Source organism: Morone saxatilis, unplaced genomic scaffold, assembly GCF_004916995.1.
Source record: "Morone saxatilis isolate NCDOM2014 unplaced genomic scaffold, NCSU_SB_2.0 Contig20, whole genome shotgun sequence".
Taxonomy (NCBI): Eukaryota; Metazoa; Chordata; class Actinopteri; family Moronidae; genus Morone; species Morone saxatilis.
The window spans coordinates 8,661,419-8,681,229 of record NW_023339763.1 but is presented as its reverse complement, the minus strand read 5'-3'; the positions used below and the strand labels follow the sequence as shown (position 1 = coordinate 8,681,229).

General features: G+C 37.6%; 1 protein-coding gene across 2 annotated transcripts in view; it reads right to left on the bottom strand.

Moving 5' to 3' along the window:
- Window positions 1-2,029: 2,029 nt before the first annotated feature.
- gabra1 (gamma-aminobutyric acid type A receptor subunit alpha1) overlaps window positions 2,030-19,811 on the bottom strand; it is a 31,054-nt gene continuing 13,272 nt past the window's right edge. For both annotated transcript variants that reach the window (XM_035666749.1, XM_035666750.1), the window contains exons 8-10: window positions 18,904-19,056; window positions 6,815-7,017; window positions 2,030-6,123 (exon numbers count right to left, since the gene is read on the bottom strand). In XM_035666749.1, coding sequence (XP_035522642.1) covers window positions 5,803-6,123; window positions 6,815-7,017; window positions 18,904-19,056 — 677 coding nt within the window. In that variant the 3' untranslated portion in view covers window positions 2,030-5,802. The remainder of the gene's footprint in view (window positions 6,124-6,814; window positions 7,018-18,903; window positions 19,057-19,811) is intronic.

Here is a 19,811-nt window from a genome sequence, read left to right as displayed (position 1 = left end):
TTCTGCCAGCGAGAAGCAGCTTTATTACATAACAGTCTCAGGGCTTGGCAGCTCACATGCTTTTAAGGAAGAAGCACACGTTCCCCTGCACCTGAAATCTCATGGCAGGGTGGAAGAAGATGGGGACGAGGTGGAGGCTTGAGAGTCGTGGCAGCAAGAAAAGAGAGTGAGGAGAAAAGCAACGAGGAACAAAATACAGATGACAGCTGAGAAATGGCCTTTTATGGTGGCCTGAAGACAGGAAATAATTGCAACTCATATTGATTAAACCTGTCATACTGTAACTAATAATGATAGTAATAATCATACAGCTTTAACATGTTCTACCTTTGCTTTTATGAGTGATTTGCATAAAGTTGAACTCTTTGGCTATATAAATCGAGGAATCGTGCAAGGGAAAAAAAAAACACGTTTTACAAACAACCTGCCACAGTAGAACCGCAACAGCAGTTTGTTTTGTTGTTTGAGAGCACAGATAATAATCAACATCCAGATTAATTGTTAAAATATTAAAGGACAAAGGCTTTGCAGAGGCCTTGCGACATGGTTGACCTGCAAATCAATCTCTGGAACTTTTAACTACTTTAAAGTATAGAAGTACAGATGCAATTAACTTAGTAATTTAAATGGTTGGTTGAATGGTTATAGAAGTTTGAAAAGATTTAAAGGAAATGCTGCAAGGCTGTGGGATGTTAGGGCAAAGTCTTACAAACAAAAGGGTGCTCTTAGGTGCAGTATATTGGGCTTCACAGACTCTAGAGCCACGCTAGCAGCTCTGTGATGCTGTATTTTTTCACAGTGGTAATTTGAGCTAAATTCTAACATCAGCATGCTAGCAGGCTCACAAGGACCATGCTTAAATTCCCAGGTCATCAAATACCAACGCAAAACTCAAAAATCAACTATGTTTATCTGGCTCTGATTGATTGTTTTTGCTCAGGCATGATAAATTCTTGCAAATACCACCAGGACCACTAGGAAGAGACAAAGATTATTTCATGTACTGTCAGGATATACAGTTTCAGCATATAACAAAAAGTTATTTTTTTTTAATAAAAGTTACCTTCTACCGCAGGTGTATTATATATAATGTTCACCATCTTAGTTTTGCGTGTTAGCATGCTAAGATTTGCTAATTAGTAATACACATAAAAAACAGCAGAGGCTGATGGGAGTATAATTAGTTATATACGTGTACAAAATCTTTTAGTAATATATCTGGTAGATGTTATGATTACAGGACAAGTGAAAGCTTTGACCTGCTAGTGGTGCTAATGGAAAAGTCAGGGGATCACCAAAGTCAGAGGGATTCATCCTCTGGGCACCAAATGTCCATCAAGATATTTTAGTCTGGATCAAAGTGGTGCACTGACCGACTGACATTGCCATCCTTAGAGAGAAAATAACAAGACAAAAACAACAAACAAGAAAAGAAAACTGAATTTAAGTTAAAACATGTGCAACATCTTTTCAAATGGAGTGCACATTTAGATTGGCCCAGTATACATTGGGCAATTTTAATCGAGTTCAGCAGTTACTTTTTTATCAGTTGCAATATAGTGCAATATACGGCTTCTTGTCAGGGCTGCTTCTAAAACACATCTATAAACCCTGCTCTGGCATGTTTCATGGTTCTAGGCTCCCTTAAGAGTTCTTCCTATTCCAAATGGCACAGTTTTATGTAAATTAGGCTATTGACTTATACATATACCGTATGTTGCCTGTAAACAAAGCCTGTTTATTTATTTCTATGTACCTTAATCTATCCAGTGAAATGTTTCTATCAATGCTCTTGTTGAAATGTGCGCAACATTGCTTATAAAATACTGTGTCCTGTGTTAAAATACAAAAGTGACACGCATTCTGAAAATGACACAATTTAAATTTTACTATATGCCATATGATTTCTACTTTTACTACTTGTGATGTGAAAAGAACAAAAACTCATATTTTATGACTGGTAATCCATAGCACAAGGACAGAGGTGTAGCCACGACTTTCATTTGTTTTCTTTTTATTTAAAGACTAATGCAGAGAATCAGATTCTACAGGGCCATATCATAACCAAAAGAAACAAAAGAAAACATTTACAGAAGGTTCACCATTTCATCTACATCCATCAGAACCCTTTGTCAGTATCATTGAACTACCAACACATTCCTGTGTACTGTATGTGGGTATGTGTGTTTGTGTGCATTTTGGAAGTGTGTGTTTATCAATGTCCATATGTGTACAGTCTCAATCTAATTTCTCTTACCCTAATCAACTTTTGTGCTTTAGAAAATTAGTTTTTTTTTACATTTCAGTGAAAATCAGAACATATTTTGCTTGATAAAAATACAAGAAAAAACTCCAGTAGGTATCTAGGAATAACCAAAGACTCAATGTTGAAAAGCAAGTGCTGCTGAGAACTGCAATGGACCTTGCATCAAACATAATGAAATAAATGACAGATGTACCTACAAATGTGATATTTACATGTATGCTCTGCATATGAGTGTGAAGGTAAAAGTTGGAAGCTCATGATTGCACTGTGCCTCATATTTCACATTCTCTCTCTGGAGCATTAAATGTAGCAAAACCAGACCTGGCTCAAAAATATTTGTAAATGGTCTATAGCTTTTGTTTGATCCTGCTTGGAGTACAAGATAGGGGTATAGATAGTAAAGATATTCCCAACAGAGAAATGTACAAAATTCACTTTTACTCAAAGTCAAAACTCTCTGGCGCTCCCTTTAATATCATTGAGCTTTGGAAAGCAAAAAATAAACAAAATGATCCGTTTAGCAAAATAACATTTTCACCTGCCTCCATTTTGTAATGACAAACAAGCTCAAGAATGAACAGAAATATTATTAACAAGGTGATCTTGTTACAGTTTTGCTCCTGGTTTTCCAGTTCAATCACTTTATTGCATTTCTCTGGAGAAAAAGTGCAATCAACAATGAAAGCCATTTTCCCTTCAACCACCGACAAATCCAAAGCGCAAACAAAAGTGATAATCCACTGTTTTTTTTGATGTCACCCTGTATAGCCATGGTTGAAAGAAAAAAAGCTAATGGGTGTGCAGCTGATATAAAAGCTAAGCTTTTTTTAATTTCATTTTTTTTATAATAGCTCGTAAATCTAAAACACAATGGTCAGGGAGAGAAGGTCAATGATGTGGTTCAAAGCTGTCCTTGCATAGCACGAAGCTGACTACATAAATGTAATGTTATTGTTCTTCTAAATGTGCAAAATGCATAACAATAGGTTGATAATACAAACAATATTCATCATCATCTTAGCTAATATCTTCATTAATAGAATCAAATACTGTATGCATTATGTATTTTACATATGTATATATATTTTTTTTCTTCATGATAATAAACATACATACAATAGTTTATAATTCAAATATCTTTATACAACTCTTCACCCTGAACTTTGCAGTTCCTTGACCCTCTGCTTGTAGGTTAAGTGGCTGTTAACAGTAGACTGCTTGCATATGCTTGCAAAGACGTCTGCTATTAGGGGATAGGTTCAGTATTGGTCATAATGATAATGCAAATAATAACACTAGCAACAACTGCAATCTCTTTTTCATTTCCCTCTGGCAATAGCATGATCTGTTCATCCCAGCGCACAAACACACAGAGAATTCTGCAGGGTTCTTACATGCCTTTTGGCCTGTTCAGCGCCCTGTAAAACATATTCAACAAAGCACACCCAAAACCCATAATGCAATACAATGCACCCCCACTCCCAGACAAGAAATGTGGAGATTTTGTGAAAGAAGATTAGAGTGGGAGCTAAATGCTTCAGAACCCAAGATAAACACAGAATGCAAAGCCTGTTTTCTTTTTTTTCTATATAGACCCTAGATGTCCATGTGCAGTATATAGATGAGACTACAAGTAGAGAGGGGTCAATGTAAAGCTACAATGGATATTACCCCCAGACTGAGAGTGTCAGGTTCAGGTCCTAAGAAAAGCCCTTGCTAATTAATATTGCTACATTAACATAATTTAAAATGGACTGTTCAGAAACCTCAACGTGCCACATCAGAGAAGAAGCATTTCCTTAAAGTGTGTGTTTTTTTCTATAAGTTAAAAGAAAAAAAGAGCAAGCAATGTTCAAGACAAAAACAAAAGCATTCTTTTCACATTTGCGTTAGTTTCTGTTGGTTTTTCTCGGAAGAGGGATTGACATCATGCTACAAAAATATATTCATCTTCATCACTATCGTAGAACTACAAGACAAGTCCTCTGTGCGAAACACAGCGCCGGCTAAAGCAAGATTACAGTGCCACTTCAACTCAATGTCTCCTTTCTCTCTTTGTCTCTTTCTGTCTCTGTCCCTGTCTCTCGCTGTTGCTCACCAACAAGCAGCAACAAATGAGTCCAAACGGGCATGTGATACTGAAGGCAGTGTAGCTGGTACTTTCTGAGTGTTATGTCTCAATTTTCAACTGAAAGGAGTATGGAAAACAGGGTCAGGGGACACAGTGGGATGGAAATACAGATGTGCCATCAATCAACAAAGCAGTAGCCATCATAGCTTCAACTCTGAAAATGGAAAAGGCACTTCTCCTCCCTCTCAGTGTGCCCCATCCCTCTTTAAGCAATGACAACTGTATGCTATAAATGGCATTTTGGCCAAGGAGGCCCCACCATAAATAAAACAAACAAAATACGTAAATAATGAGTATTTTAATTCTAAATGGAAAATGCACTCCAAGATTCGAGATGATTTATACATTCTTACCCATAACTAGCCAATTTCAGTTTACACCGTTGATGTTGTTGTTGCTGTTGTTGCTGTCAGTGTGTACACAAACACACAGTTGAATAATATTTTACTTCAGTGTGAAAGCAGCTTTGAATGGAACGCTAACTTGGCGAGAAACAGTCACTTAAGCGTGAATTAGACCAGTATATACTCTTTTTGTAGAAAGTATCATAAACAGAAACAAAAATAAATTAAATTAAAAAAAGTTTACTTTTCCATGTATTCAATAAACATACCCTTTAGTTACACTTTGCAAAGCTTAAACATAATATTGACATCTCTAACACTTGATAATATTTACAATGCTGTGAAAGGAAATTAATAATATTTTCAATGCTGAGCACAGAGATGATATAATTTTTGTATTTTTTTAATCCCTAAATAAATGGTGTGTCCACTGAGACATGTTTTATTGCTATTGCAGAAACCCTAACATATTTTGAAGAATGATATAATCAATCTCATAAAACATCTACATAGAATTGAAGATATTTAGACAGAGACTGAGCGTAGCATTTTGCTGCTGATATCAAATAAACTAAGCTTTCAGTCAATGTTGATCTGTATTTTAAATAAATAAACATAAATAATGAGATGCCCTGCCCATGCATATACACAAGTGCCTTTTACCGTGTCTGTGATTCCATGTTTAAATAAAATAGAAAACAAAAAAACTGATAAAAATAAACTAAACATAGAACAAATGCCCCTCAACAAGTTTGGGCTATGTGCAGTTGTAGAATAGCATTCTCTTGGCTATATATTTATAGTAGCATTTTCTTAGTAGCATCATCCGAGACCTGAACAACACCCTTTCAAAAGTCTGTACCCTTATCGTTCTTTTTTTCTGTGTTTTGTTTTTTCAAAATCTTCAAACTTTAGGTAAACATAGAAGCAATGCAACAACTGGGAATTCAAACCAGCATGGACACCATGTTTGTCTGAAAATAAATACCTGTTTTAGGAGGAATAAGAAAGAAATTGAAAAAAAAGATTACAGTTAGAATTTAAAAGGAATGAAACATGGATTAGTGTGGATTCATCCCCTGCAATTTGGGCTTCTTATTCAAGTAGGTTGCCCAGTAGACCAAGTTAAAGGTTCCAAAGAGCAGAGGGAAGGCTATTCTGGCAATCCTGTCTATCTTGCTCACACTGTTAAAGGTCTTCTTGGCCTCTGGAGGCTTGGGCTTTGGCTCCTCCTTGGGCTCAGTTGGGGGTGGTGGGGCGCTTTTGGCAATAGTGGCCAATCCAGGGTCCCTGGCAATATTGGGGGCGAAGGCTGTAGCAGTGGCAGCTGGGTAGGCTGTAGTGTTGTTCTTCTTGAGGAGGGACTCCTTCTTCTTCTTTTGCTGATTTTTTTTTGGAGGGGAAAGCATTGGGAAAAGTAAAATGGAAATAGTTCAGTTTTTTGCATTCTACATCTTTCGTACAATTACTGGTGTAAATGTGTAATTCAGCAACCGAGTGAATGTTCAGTACGTTTTGGATATTACGTTGAGAAATAATAATTCCTCACAGCTACATATTTCCAAAAAGAAGCATTGAATTCATCAATCTAATAATAAATATCAGGGTCTATTTTATTTTATTTTTTTCAAAAATAGATTGAGATGGTGGAGATTACGTATGTGAGTTGAGTATGGTGCTGCTAACTGCAGCCTGGAGACAAGTGGAGCAGAAAGCACAAGATGAACACTAAACTATTAATGTTCATGTCATGTTACTCAAATTGCATTTTCTATGAGATGAGGTGGTGACAACAACTAATGTTTCCTGCCTGGCCTAGCTCCCTCAACAGTTAAGTGCTAACTGTCCTGGTGAATGGCTCTTTGAAACAGAAGTCCATATACAGGCTATAATTTCTAGAAATATATTTTTGGTAATTAGTGTTTTTTGTTCTGGCAAAAAAAAGGGCAAAAAGTCATGTGCCATATAAACCCCTAACAAACCACATTCTGTCCAAGCATGTGTCTGTTATCTCTATTTCTTTATGAGGATCCCTTAGGAGTAAACATAACATAAAAATAGGGCTTCAAATACCTTCTCTGGCACCACACTTTTTCCATCCCAGGCATAACCCCTCTTGGTGAAGTAGTTCACTGTGGCAAACTCAATGAGGGCCGAGAAGACAAAGGCATAGCAGACAGCAATGAACCAGTCCATAGCTGTGGCATAGGCCACTTTAGGGAGGGAATTCCTGGCGCTGATACTGAGTGTGGTCATGGTCAGGACAGTGGTCACTCCTGCAGGGACATAAAAGAAGAATGAAACATTATAATTCATTTATTAAACCAGTTTCCGAATTTCAAAAGCAGAAGTGTTGTGGCATGAATGTTAATTTACTGTTGATATAGTCTAACATTGTGCAGGAACCAGAACATTCTATATAAGGATTGTATTTGATAAAATGGAGCAATCTTAAGGTACCATCATATAGGGGCTGTGCAAGGCAGGTTTTTTTTTCTTAAATCAAACAAGCAAGCAGTTCTTTCACATTAATCTATGTGAACAGCTGATACAGTCTTGCAGCTTGTGCTTTTAATAGAACCAGGAAGGTAGAGATTTCCACAGATGCAGCTGGAAGATGCCTTTGGCCTCAGAGATACTGCTGCTGACTAACAGCAAGTAAAGTAGGCTTTCTCTCTAAATCTGACCTGCCCACCAATTCACAAGCGGGTACAATAAAATGCACAATGAAAAAGCATAAATTAATACAGTTGATGCATGTTTTTAACCAAATTGCCTCACATTAAGTAGTGCATGTCAACCCTGGAAAACCCAATCACTAAACTACAACATCAGCAACGGAAAGCTGAGATGAGACATTGTACGGTGAGGGAGAAGAACTGGGTCAGAGCATATCTAATGATGCGGTGCTCATCACAGAACAGACTACTGCAGATGTTTACACACCAAATAACATCAGCCCAAGCAGCAAAAAATTCCACCAATTCATATCATGAAGGGGGCTGAAGAACAGCTGGCTTGTAGAGGAATTATAAAATATGTAAAGAGGACCCTCCCACACATGTGGAGAGAGATGTTTATGTAAAAACACACGTTCATTATACCCCAACAGACACACTTCCATGTTTCAAAGATCCACAGAAATGGCGGTCCATGTCTTAAAATTCTTCGTAAGCTTTATTTTAAACTTTAAAAAAAGATAATCTTGAAGTGCTAAATGATGAGTCATATATTCTTGATCCTCCCACTCTCTTTTCACATGCTTTTGGTATTGCTGACTTGGTGCTGTGACATGAAGCATACAGGATGATTATTATGTTCTCATTAGTCAGAGCCAAATAAATGATTGGTCACTAGCCATAACCGAACAAGACACCGCTGATGGATTTACTGGATCTGCATAGATACACTAGGTGTGTGTCATACATTTATGTTGTTAATTATGGCTCCAAAGAGAATAACAGATAAGTAGGTCAAAGTTATTTATTCTGATGTAATTTATTGTTGAAATTTGTTTCTGAGCTTTCCATTGCATGTTTATCAAATGTGCCGCACAGATAATTTGTTTAATTAGATTTAAAAGCACATACAGGAATAATCAAGAGTAACATCTGCCTCATCAACACACATGGTATAATTGCACTTGGCATTAGCACAACTTGAACCAATGAAAAACAAATGGAAGCTTCCAATGAGAGTGTCAAAATTCAATTTTAATTTGATGTAAGACACCCACATAAGTGATGCACACAGTAAGGGAGAACATAAAGGTAGCCATTGTTAAATATACTCAGATGTGAAGTATAAAAGCCATTTTTATCCTACAGTAACTGTATTAAGACAGTTATGCAATGTCATAAAATCCACATCCATGACCATGTTCTGCACTGCACCCACTGCAGTAGGGCACTGAATGGTTTTTTGATATATTGTTATGGGAAAGCATGGCATCACGGTACCATACCTTGCATTTCACCTCAGAATTATGTTCATACACAGCTAATTTGTGTTAGCTAAATAACATTTTGGGGGAATACATGCTGCATTTCTTTAGGAACATGTCACAAAACAGACACACACTCACAAAAACTAAATCAGGTGCTGAACCAATAACCTAACCTGTTTTCCCTGAAGTATCTTTTCAAGTCATGGTTATGTTAAGGCCACTATAAACACTTGGTTAAGGTTATGGAATAACTATGGTGTTTGTTATAATAATTAAAAAGTGAATGCTTAAATAATTAGATGAGGTGTAAACCGTAATGTCAAAGTCCAATGCTTTGTACAGCCCTTCTCCTTGCAAGATTTCACTAAGCTTTTTGTATTAAAACTAAATGCTACCAGTTTACTTATATTGAATTACTTACATTTATTATATTGTTGCTGCAAACTAGCTGCATGTAAAAACACAAGTTGTAGAATCAACCCATATAGTGCATCACCAGCTTGGTGTCACACTTTAAATCAGTTTAGGACTGAGAACAGTGTCTTGAGATTTCCAGTGGACTGTAACCCTAACATCAAGGTGCCACTGCTTATGAGGCGGGTACCAGAACATTTTCCATTGGGCAACAGCTATGGGAATTTATGGTCTCAGCAGGCACTGGAGCGCAAAAGCACGACACATCACATCCATTTCTTCTGTTTTGAGAGCTATGCAGATAAGATGGAGTGAATGAAGTGTTCAAAGGGATATCTGCAATGGGGACCAACTAAAGAACCCAAATACATGAGTGGGAGGAGAATGAAGGCCTATATGCACATTCAAAGATACGTGGGATACAGTAGTAGGAAGAGATAAAAGTAAGTAGTAAAGGAATGTGGATGGAAAGATGGGTGGCAACAGAGTGGTGTCAATCTGTCAGGTATTTTGTATGCCAGTAAATTAGCTAATTTTGTGGGGGCTGATAAAGGCAGCACCACTGGGTATTACACAAGTCCTCATAAAAGCGGCCGATGCTTGGAATCATATATACTTTACTGTGTTTGACAAGCTCTGTTGTCATGGAAACAAGTCTTCCAACTCCTCCAACATCTTAATGCCACAGGAGGAAAAACAAAAAAGAAAGAATGAAAAACATTCGGTGTTAAATTTGGAAGTGCGCATGAATTTGACTATCATTAAATGCTGCTTTGCTTTGTTGCTTGCACAAGCTGATGCGTTTTATGGTTATATGTGTGTTTTTGTCAATAGTCTGCATTTATGTACGTACAAGTGTGTTTGTGTGTGTGTGTGTGTTTGTCTAAATGTGCTAACAAGGTGGACAGGTATGCATTTCCCACCTCCAAGATGAACAATTCTCCTTTGTGTCTGTTTAGTGATAGGCCTACTTAGGAATAATTTAAAACACCAGTAAGTTGATTCATTAGAACATGACTCCAGAGCTGGTTTTAAATGACTCCATTTGACATATTGTAACTAATAGACTTGAGGCTTTGAAGGCTGTTAATGAACAAAGTCACTGATCTAGAAAGTTCTAACTGGATTAATAGTGGTGTAACTCAATTTTTGAGAGTTCCTTCCACTCAATTTAGCTCAGTGTGCACAAGCAATGACACTTGATTTATATGATATATATCTTCTAACAAGGTTTTTGCCTCTGTTTGCAGACTCACTTTCAAACACACACACACACACACCCAGGGTGATGGGGAAAAAATGTCAAGATATAGAGAAAGATGAGAGAGAAAGCAAATTTGGGGAAACTAAATTAGAGATTTAAGGTGATGAATGACAAGGTGAGGCAGACTATTTCAAAGTGCGAAGGCTATCACTGCTGCCTCAGGCAATGAAAAGTTTGATATGACCACATGCAGGCGCACGTCCAGATATGCATTTTTGGAGAATGTGGGGCAGATAATGCCACTTGGTTAATAGATTTCTGACACAACAAGATAAAGCTAATCAATATAATTTTGATTTAATGTCTATCAGGGCAATCTGTCTGACTTTTAGTACTCGACTGCCTGTAAGAAGCTGCAGATTATAAAATAAATTGTTCCAGGCATGGCCAAAAATAAAATAATATGCTCTTTGAGCTCAACTTTGTTTGTCCCTTAAGGTCAAAAAATTTTTCAGCATAAGGTGCAAAGTCATTGTTTACTATTATTGATCTTTCTGACAATTTATTGTTTGCTCTGTTGGCTTCCAACTTTAGCGCTTGATTGACAACCCTTGAATGACAGGTTTCAGCTAATCTGGCCAATCTCAAGCCAGTGAGTAAAATGTGCTGCTCAGCCACTGGATCGCAGCCAAGCCACAGATCTCAAATCTCTGTGGGATAGAGTGAGCCTACAGGAAAATGTCTCTCTCTCTCTCTCTTCTCTCTCCTCTCTCCTCGCCCCGCCCCCACCCTCTACTCTTATGAACCTTGGTTCCAGCAGAAAATGTGCCTCTGACCAATGTTTTGACTGAGTAGGCAACCAATCAAACATGTGGGACAAGGTCAAAAGTATATTGTGAAGTAGGATGCCAGCTCATCAACAAGTAACACTGTCCTTTATGTGGAGACTTAAATGGTGTAATCAGACGGGTGCTTAAGAGCCTTGCATAAGTTGCTGTTAATGAAACTGTTTTACAAACCTTTCACTGGCAGGCCCAGAACTACACCTGGACAAGGGCAGTACTTTTCATAGATTTCCAAAGACAGCAAGTTACGGTTTATGCCTAAACTTTAAAAAACCCTTTTAAAAGACCTCTTAAAATAAATTTAATAAAAGACTGATTTTTCCTGCATCAACCCATGTCTCTGTGTTTGGATACTAAACATTTTTTAAATAAGTCTTTGTGTTTTTGGACTTTCCAATCAAGAAAGTTGTCATGCTTTTACTGCACATAAATCATTGGGAGGACAAGTTGGGCCCATACCAACCACAGATACATAATACATCCAGAGACAAACACAATTTAAGGCATTTTAAGTATATTGTTTTGGGGCTTTTATTGCCTTTATGATAGTGAGCAGCTGAGACCAGACAGGAAGCAGCAGAGAGGGATGACACGCAGCAAAGGGCCGCAGGTTGGATTCGAACCCTGGGCCGCTGCAGCCACTGAGCTAACCGGGCGCCCATTAGGTGAAGATTTTAAACAGAAACTGAAATACAGAAATGTTATCGTGTCCCATTTTGAGCATCCAGTCAGCTTTGACTCTTCCAATATTTAACCGTGACCGACATCTTCCTCTATCCCAAAACTTAACCAATTGCTTTTAGCTGCCTAAACATAACGATAAAAACATTATCATTTTTTGTTATATTGTAAGGAGAACCAACTAAATACAGCTAACACTGAAATGGCATTGGACAGCTCAATATCCATTGAAATGGTTTAACAAGAACAAACAAATGTTGATGCAAATAAATTGAATATAGGAAGACAGGGTTGCCTGCATGCATATGCATTTTAATATAAACATCTGAGTATTTCTTATTTTACTCATGGGAACATGTCATCTACATGTTCAGCTTGATCTTAATATATTAATGAGGGTACCACTGTTGTATAACTTGTAAGACTGTTGATGAATGAACATTATTGTTGTGTAGGGAGTTGTCAACAACTTTCTATATTCCCTAAACCAGTCCCAGGAGTGAAGCTGTCTTTGTTGGATGTCTATCAACATCTCTGCTGCTGCAGCTACTCATTTATTCATGTCTTATCAATAACTGAAGCCCCAGGGGGGCCTGACTCAGAACACACATTGCCTTCAGCATCACTACGTCACCTCTGATTTCCATAAATGAAGAAATAAATTGACATGTTGATTGGCAGGTGAGTTAAATGACTGTGCCTGCACCACAGCTGTGGGAACTGTGCCACACACACACACACACACACACACACACACCTAAACACACCTACACACACAAACACAAACACACATTCTGCCTACAATGTTATCAGCTAGTAATCATGAATTTATGATCTCCCACTGGCACCCAACCAGCATGTGCACATATAGCGAACAAACAAATGCAATGACACATAAGCTCACTTATCACAACCAAACAACACAAACACACACACACAAGAAGTTATTCCCTAATGAGCAGATACATTAAACAGCATCACGAGAGAACCAATAAATAGCCAGCCAATCGCTTCTAAAGAGAAGAGAAGGAAGCGAGCTAATCTTCTGAGCACTGCTGTCCCTGACAGCTTAGATACAAAGAGAGAGAGAGAGAGAACCATATCAGCACCATCAGTGGCTGTTTCCTTTTGGTTTTCATTTGGACTACAAATAAATAAACTGCCAACAGTTTTCCACCACACCGACCTGGCTATAAACTAATCAGCCTCTTAATCGGCACAATGATAAATAAGATAACTCTACCCACTGCTGTGTTTTTAAATTGCCTATTCATCTACAGGGCAGGCTTTAGGAAAAAGATTTAGTGCAGAGCCTGTGCTTCATAGACACAATGTAATTTAAACTGTGTTTTCAGTGCTGCATTTGCTCATGTTAATGGGGTTTCTGTGTCAGCTGTGGACATCTGTGTTGGAAACAAAACCTGATCACATCTGTAGTAATAGGACACTATAGTATTACAGCAGTTTGTTTGTTTGTTTATTCTTAGTATCAGTCCATTATTTGATGCATTGTGATTCTGTCCTGAAATGAAAACAGAGAGCAACCAAGCTGTGAATAGGTGTCTGCGGGAGGAATGACTAAAGTGCATCTGTGCAGTTTAGTCATTCCTCCTGCAGTACATTTAATATTAAAAAGACCATATTTTCTTTTATGATTTTTTAGATGGTTTTGTAATCCTAGAACCCCTGTTCAGGCATGGAATATGTATCATTGCTGGCTCCACGTATCTGTTAAAATAATGCCTTTTTGTTTTTTGTTTTGGAAATAAGCTAAAGGCTAAATCTGGTATAAGTAATCTCTTCTAATTTTGAGGTTTGNNGTTTAATAAAGACTAATAATAAAAACCATGTTAAACGTACAATATGTAATTTCTGCTGATAGGGTGTCTCTCCCATCAAAACAATAAAAAAGATGACGTTTGGTGACGTGAAGTAGCGAGGGATCGCAGGAGTTGTTTTCTTCACCACCACTGCCGTTATTGCAGACAGTTTCTCCAGGTTAGGATTCCTTCAGTGTTAATCGTTCAGGAGGATTTTACTGGGGGCCGTATTATCTGCAATGGGCTCCTACTCTCCAAAACAAAGAGACCTGGTGGTCAAATCAGTAAAAACACTGAACAGTTTCTCAGATGCTGCCTGGCAGACAAAGGACGTCTCAGAGGGACTATACAATAATGTATAGTTATAAAGTCCATGATCCAAAAAAATTAAAAAATCATAAAAATATGTCTTAAACTGGTGAAAAAAAAGTCAATTTATGACAGCTTCTGGCAGACAACCACAGTGATGCATGCGCAAAGCAGATATGATGCCATTGACAGGCAACTGGTGAAATGCATCATTACTGGAATATATATCCGTATTTGTCTGGGTTTGAACATTGTAGGAAATTATTTTGGCATTATATAAGTCAACAAAATATATAACATAGATCTAATGTTTATAGACATTTTAATGTGGAAATATGACATATTATATCTTTAAGGACCATAATACTTGCATAATGTAGGCAAGTGGCCAATCAATAATCATCCATCCATCCATCATCATGGCTACTGTCAGCATTAGTTTTCTGTGTGTCATGAGCCACTTGGAAATTATGCTGTGTGGAAGAAAAATGGCTGTTTCACCATCACTGAGTATAATTCTGTTACATTTTATGATTTGGGGCATGTATAACTAATTAATTGTTACTTAGAGTTGAGTTGCAACTTATCTCCACGATGCAATCACTTTTATTTTAGTAATGCATAAATCACAACTTAGTAATAATGTACATCATAACTAGGCTATGTTTGAACTTAGACACAGCTGGTGCAACAGGCTGCAGGTGCGCAAGAGGAAGCGGTGGAAAACCTTGTGAACAGAGGTAAATTAAAAAGTCCTGTGACAGTATAACGGAAGACAAGTGTTTTCTGTTCTCTTGCAGGCTGCATTTTGCCTTCATTGACCATAATGAGTGATACTCATGCCTACTTCTCACAGTGAATCCTACTAATAACAATTCTCATCAATTTCATAATTGATTAGGGGAATCTGCGGCCTATTTTACAATGTCCAACAGTGCACAAGCACAGAATGACAAGACATTAAGGTGGGACTCTCTCATTAATGTAGTTGACATTAATGAAAACCAAAATATAGGGAGGCAGTGCTGGTCTGATAGTCACTTAAACCAATTTATTTTTTTTGTGCATAAGAGGTAATAATTAAGTGAGACATTTATTACAGTACTTTTAATAAGGCGTAACAATATGTGCTTTTTATGTGCTCTATATCTGCCTTTACATTAATGTGGCAGCATTCAATTTAAACTTGTGCTGTAATAGAAATGTTACTAGGTCAGACATAGTAAAATTTCTGCTGTGAGTTTTAAGTAAAAGTGACATGGGAGCTTATTTAGACATGAGACACGGTGTAAAATTGCCATCGCATGTACATAATGAGGTTCATTTCTGAAAGGGACCTCATATAGTACAGTATTTGTGTTTATCAGCGTTCTGAAAGCGGTCCCGTCAAGCCCTTAGTTGGCTGTTCCAAAACCCTGACATCTGTCTGCGTCACATCATACTGAGTGAATGTTTAAAAAAACATTTACAAGCCCAGCTCTCAAAATAATCAGTGTATACAGCAATAAAAAGTCACAAACAAGACAAATGGAACCAGGAGTACTGACACATTTCTCCATGTACACCTAAAATATTACAAGCAGTGACACCATAGACATAAGCGCCTGTTTAGCATGAACATACGACACGTTATTGCTGAGTTTACACTGAATATTGCCAGGTAACTTGTTCTTTAGGTTTAACATCATTTGCTGCAATAAAGACACACTGCATAAAAGCAATATAACAGCTTCTGTGTGAAGATAGCTCAGTGTTCATCCTAACAGCGCTAGACTCCTGTACAATGCTTTGATATACCACATAAATCCTTGACTTAGATGATAGCCAAAGGATTTAGATGGCAACGAAAGATCTTTCTTGATCTTGATTGTCTGCTATGTCTTTTTAATGATACATTTACAGTGATATTGACATTGTAACCTCTTTGAAGAACAGACTCATTCATCTGCTGTCTCAGATGATGCATATTAATCACATGAATGACCTACCTAGTATACTGTGGCGTTGAGCTGCTATGCGTTTTCATGAATGCGTGTACATGTGTTTATTCAACTGTGTGTATGTTTGTGCGCATGTGTTCACATGCTGCATGCATGTAATCTCATGAAGTAGAACCAGCAATGATAGCATGAGGGACACACACATGCCCTAGATAGTTGTTTGAATCTAATCTAGGCCATCCTCATTTCCCCTCGACACGTGACAAGCACCGCAGGTAGCTAGCTGTGGCACACACACGCATATGCACTTGAAGACACCAAAACATTGCAGAAAGAGTAGAAAAAACTGCTAAAGACTGCAGAGCTGCAAGATGTGGTGCATGTATAATGTTTTCTGTGAAAGCCCTTTAAGTAGTGGGCCAGAGGAGACACTGACATCCATGAGAAGGAGAGAGAGAGAGCGAGAGAGGGAGACAGAGCTAGGGATACTGGAGAGAGGGATGAAGAGAGAGAAAGAGATAGAGAGAGAGAGGGGAAGAAAAAGAAGAAGAAAGAGTACAGGGCGAGGTAACTCAAGGACATTCTGCCTGCTGCTGTGCTTTGCTGCTACAGAGCATGCTGCAGACTAGCAAGAGCTTTCCTTTTGGGCGATATTATGTAAGACCTTAGTGTGACAGACAGACAGATACACACCGGCTACACACACAAAGACACACATACACAGACACATACAAAGACTCACGTACACATGCCCAGACACATGCACACAACACACATAGGCCAATCTGTGCGCATACACACACACACACACACACACTGACAAACACATCACACACGGGCAGGCAAAGACACACACACTTGTAGACACACATTCAGAGCACGTAAATCTAAATTCACACAGAGCCTTGTGCTTGAAATTCTACTGCAGCCAGCCACAACTGATTAAAGCTCTTGTTCACCTCATTGGTGCAGAGACAGAATAGAATAGAACAGAAGATAAATCTTGTACAATGAAGTTTGACTGAATATGCAATTGTTCAGTCAGTCTTTTTAACATTTAATATCCTTCAAAGATCGTTCGACATTTTGAAAAACACACTTATTAGCGTTCTGGCCGAGAATTAGATGAGAAGATTGATTCCATTCTGTCATCACTGTGAGGTTGCCCGGCAACCAGCAGAGACACCAGGAAGATTCTGCACCCGGTCACTGTTCACCAAGAAGTTTAATTCCATGGAAACTGTTCAGATTGGACCTTGGAATTCATTCATTATAACCAAATGTAGACACTTTTTTATTTTTATAGTCTAAAGAATCTATTAGACTTGCAAAAAAACATATGTTGCAAGCTCAGACACGTGTTTGTGACGGGGTGGATATGCTTTGCTTGACAGAGAAGGTCTTGGAAGAAGACTGTACCAAAAACAATGCTAAAAGAAAATCAAAACACAGCAGCATTTTATCTTCATGCATAAATTCATTGGTGTGACGGGGTGGAACATAGAACTTAGGGGCATACATAAATAATTCCATTTTAAACTTACTACAAGCTGTTTTTAACTGGTTATAAAACAGTCTCAATTTAATACTGATGCCTCTATATGACCTACATACACATAGAAGACCATCATCAAGAAGACTGGCTATTTCTATATACTTATTCTTAATGCCTGCCACAGGGTCGGATTTGGTCAGATTACCCTCAAATTTAATAAAACGAGGTGGTGAAAACACTTCCGCTATTTTCCACTGGGGCCGCCAGAATGAACACAAATTCAAAGTTCATTGTTGCTGCTTCAATGAAAATATGAAGAGGGAAGCATTTATGCTCCGAAAAGCAAGAGATTTAGACAATATTTACTTTGCATAAATGTGAGAATAGGTCAGGGATGGACATGACCGGAAATTACTATACAGACAACAGTTAAAAATATAAAAATAATTTTGTTTGGTTTTTACTTCATGCTAATAGGTATATTTGAATGAGTGTCTTCAGCCACTGAAAATAATATTGATAGCCTTATGCTGCCTTGTTTTCCCATTTAAATGTTGGGGTCCCAAGTTTCCATCGGATTACTCTACAAAATGTTATCCTTTTGTTTTGGTTTCTATTCTAATCATTTCTGTATAGGTTAAACACACAAGCTAGATTAAAATTGTTTTTTTTTTTTTAACTTTGGACAGAGCCAGACTAGCATTTGCCCCTACTTCTACTGTTCCAGAGCTCATCTAACTCTCCTCGCAAATACGCACATTTACCAAAACTATTCCTTTAAATGAAGGATTTTTGTACACATTAAACAAACATTCTCTGATGTTAAGTAAAGCCATCACACACAACACTTTGATTATTAATCAGACAGTCATCACATTGATTCAACATACTGTGGTACCATGAGACAACTGATCAAGGACCCTATTTTATAAAATATTTTTCACTTAGGTCTTGTCTTGTCTAGCAAAACCATTTTTTACAGTCTTGTAGCAAATAAATAAAGCTGCACCATTGATAGCTGAATGCGGAAAAGCTGTGTGTCTCACAGTTGCTTCTATTTAGTCCAAAGCCAAGTGTCAAAAGTATTTCATTTTAAAATTCAATCAGACAGTGTTAAAATCTACAAATACACAAAAAGGTAAGCAAATTATGCATTAAGTGGGTTATTTAGACTAAAATAGCTTTAAACAGTGTGATGTATTTAATATATAATAATGTATTGTCTTGATTAAATGATAAATAAATGCCTGCACAGGGTAATACCGCCTCATCATTATGTTAACCAATGATAATAACATAATAATGAGTTAAACATAATTTTCTAATCACAGTGTAATGTTTTTAAACCAACTTAGGCAACTATGTTTGCAAATGAAAACCACTACATAATGGCATTTGTTCCATGTACGGGGACTTTCTTTCTTTTATTTTATCTTATATAATGCCTTGCTCAGCGGCTTATTTCTCTACCCACAGATGTTTAGAAAAGAGAAAAGCAGACAACTCACCAAAGACAGTCCTGGCAGGGACGGACTCTCTGTTGAGCCAGAAAGACACTTGGGAGAGGATGACTGTCATGATGCAGGGTAGATATGTCTGGATCACAAAGTAACCAATTTTCCTCTTCAGGTGGAAATGGGTTGTCATCACAACATACTCTCCTGTGGTCAGCACATAAAAGACATGAAAAAGTCAGATAGAAGACACATATAATCTAGTACTCTTCTTTTAAAATATATATTTAGAAGATCGATTGTCCTTGCCCTTATAGTCTAAAGTGTTGTTTTTGTTAGTTGTGTTGTGGCCTTTAGTTTTATTGTAGTTGAGATTTATTGGAACAGTTATGGGTGTCATTTGTCAACTACCCAGGCATAATCCATTTCATAAGTGCATTCAGATTCAGTTGCAGAGAGAATACAACAGTCACAGGAACAGCACTGGGGTTTAATCTAGTTAGGACAATATGTTTATTTTGAGGTCTTCCAGAGACATAAATAATTAGAACAAAAAAATTAAAAATAATAATAGAATGCATTCATACATAAACAACTTATTCCATCAAGCTTGGTAGATACAGTAACTTGGAAGCTTGTTGCTAATAAAGCAAAGCATGGCTTGGGGGACAGGGCTGTCTTAAGCATTACTTTCTGCCTGCAGCTAGCGTCACTGCAAACAGGTCACCCATTTTATGCTGTCACTAATTTTTGCCGGTATCAATTGAGAAAAGGAGGAGGTGGAAAAAGCTGTAATGGCCAGTAGGGAAATTATGAATCTGGGACATGCCCTGTCATACGTAAAGAGACAAACTGATGCCACATAAGATGCAGATGAACTGATGCAAAATGTACAGTTTCGGACCATTAGTTTGTTAAGTGAGAAAATAAAAAAGTAAATGTAACTGTATATATATATATAT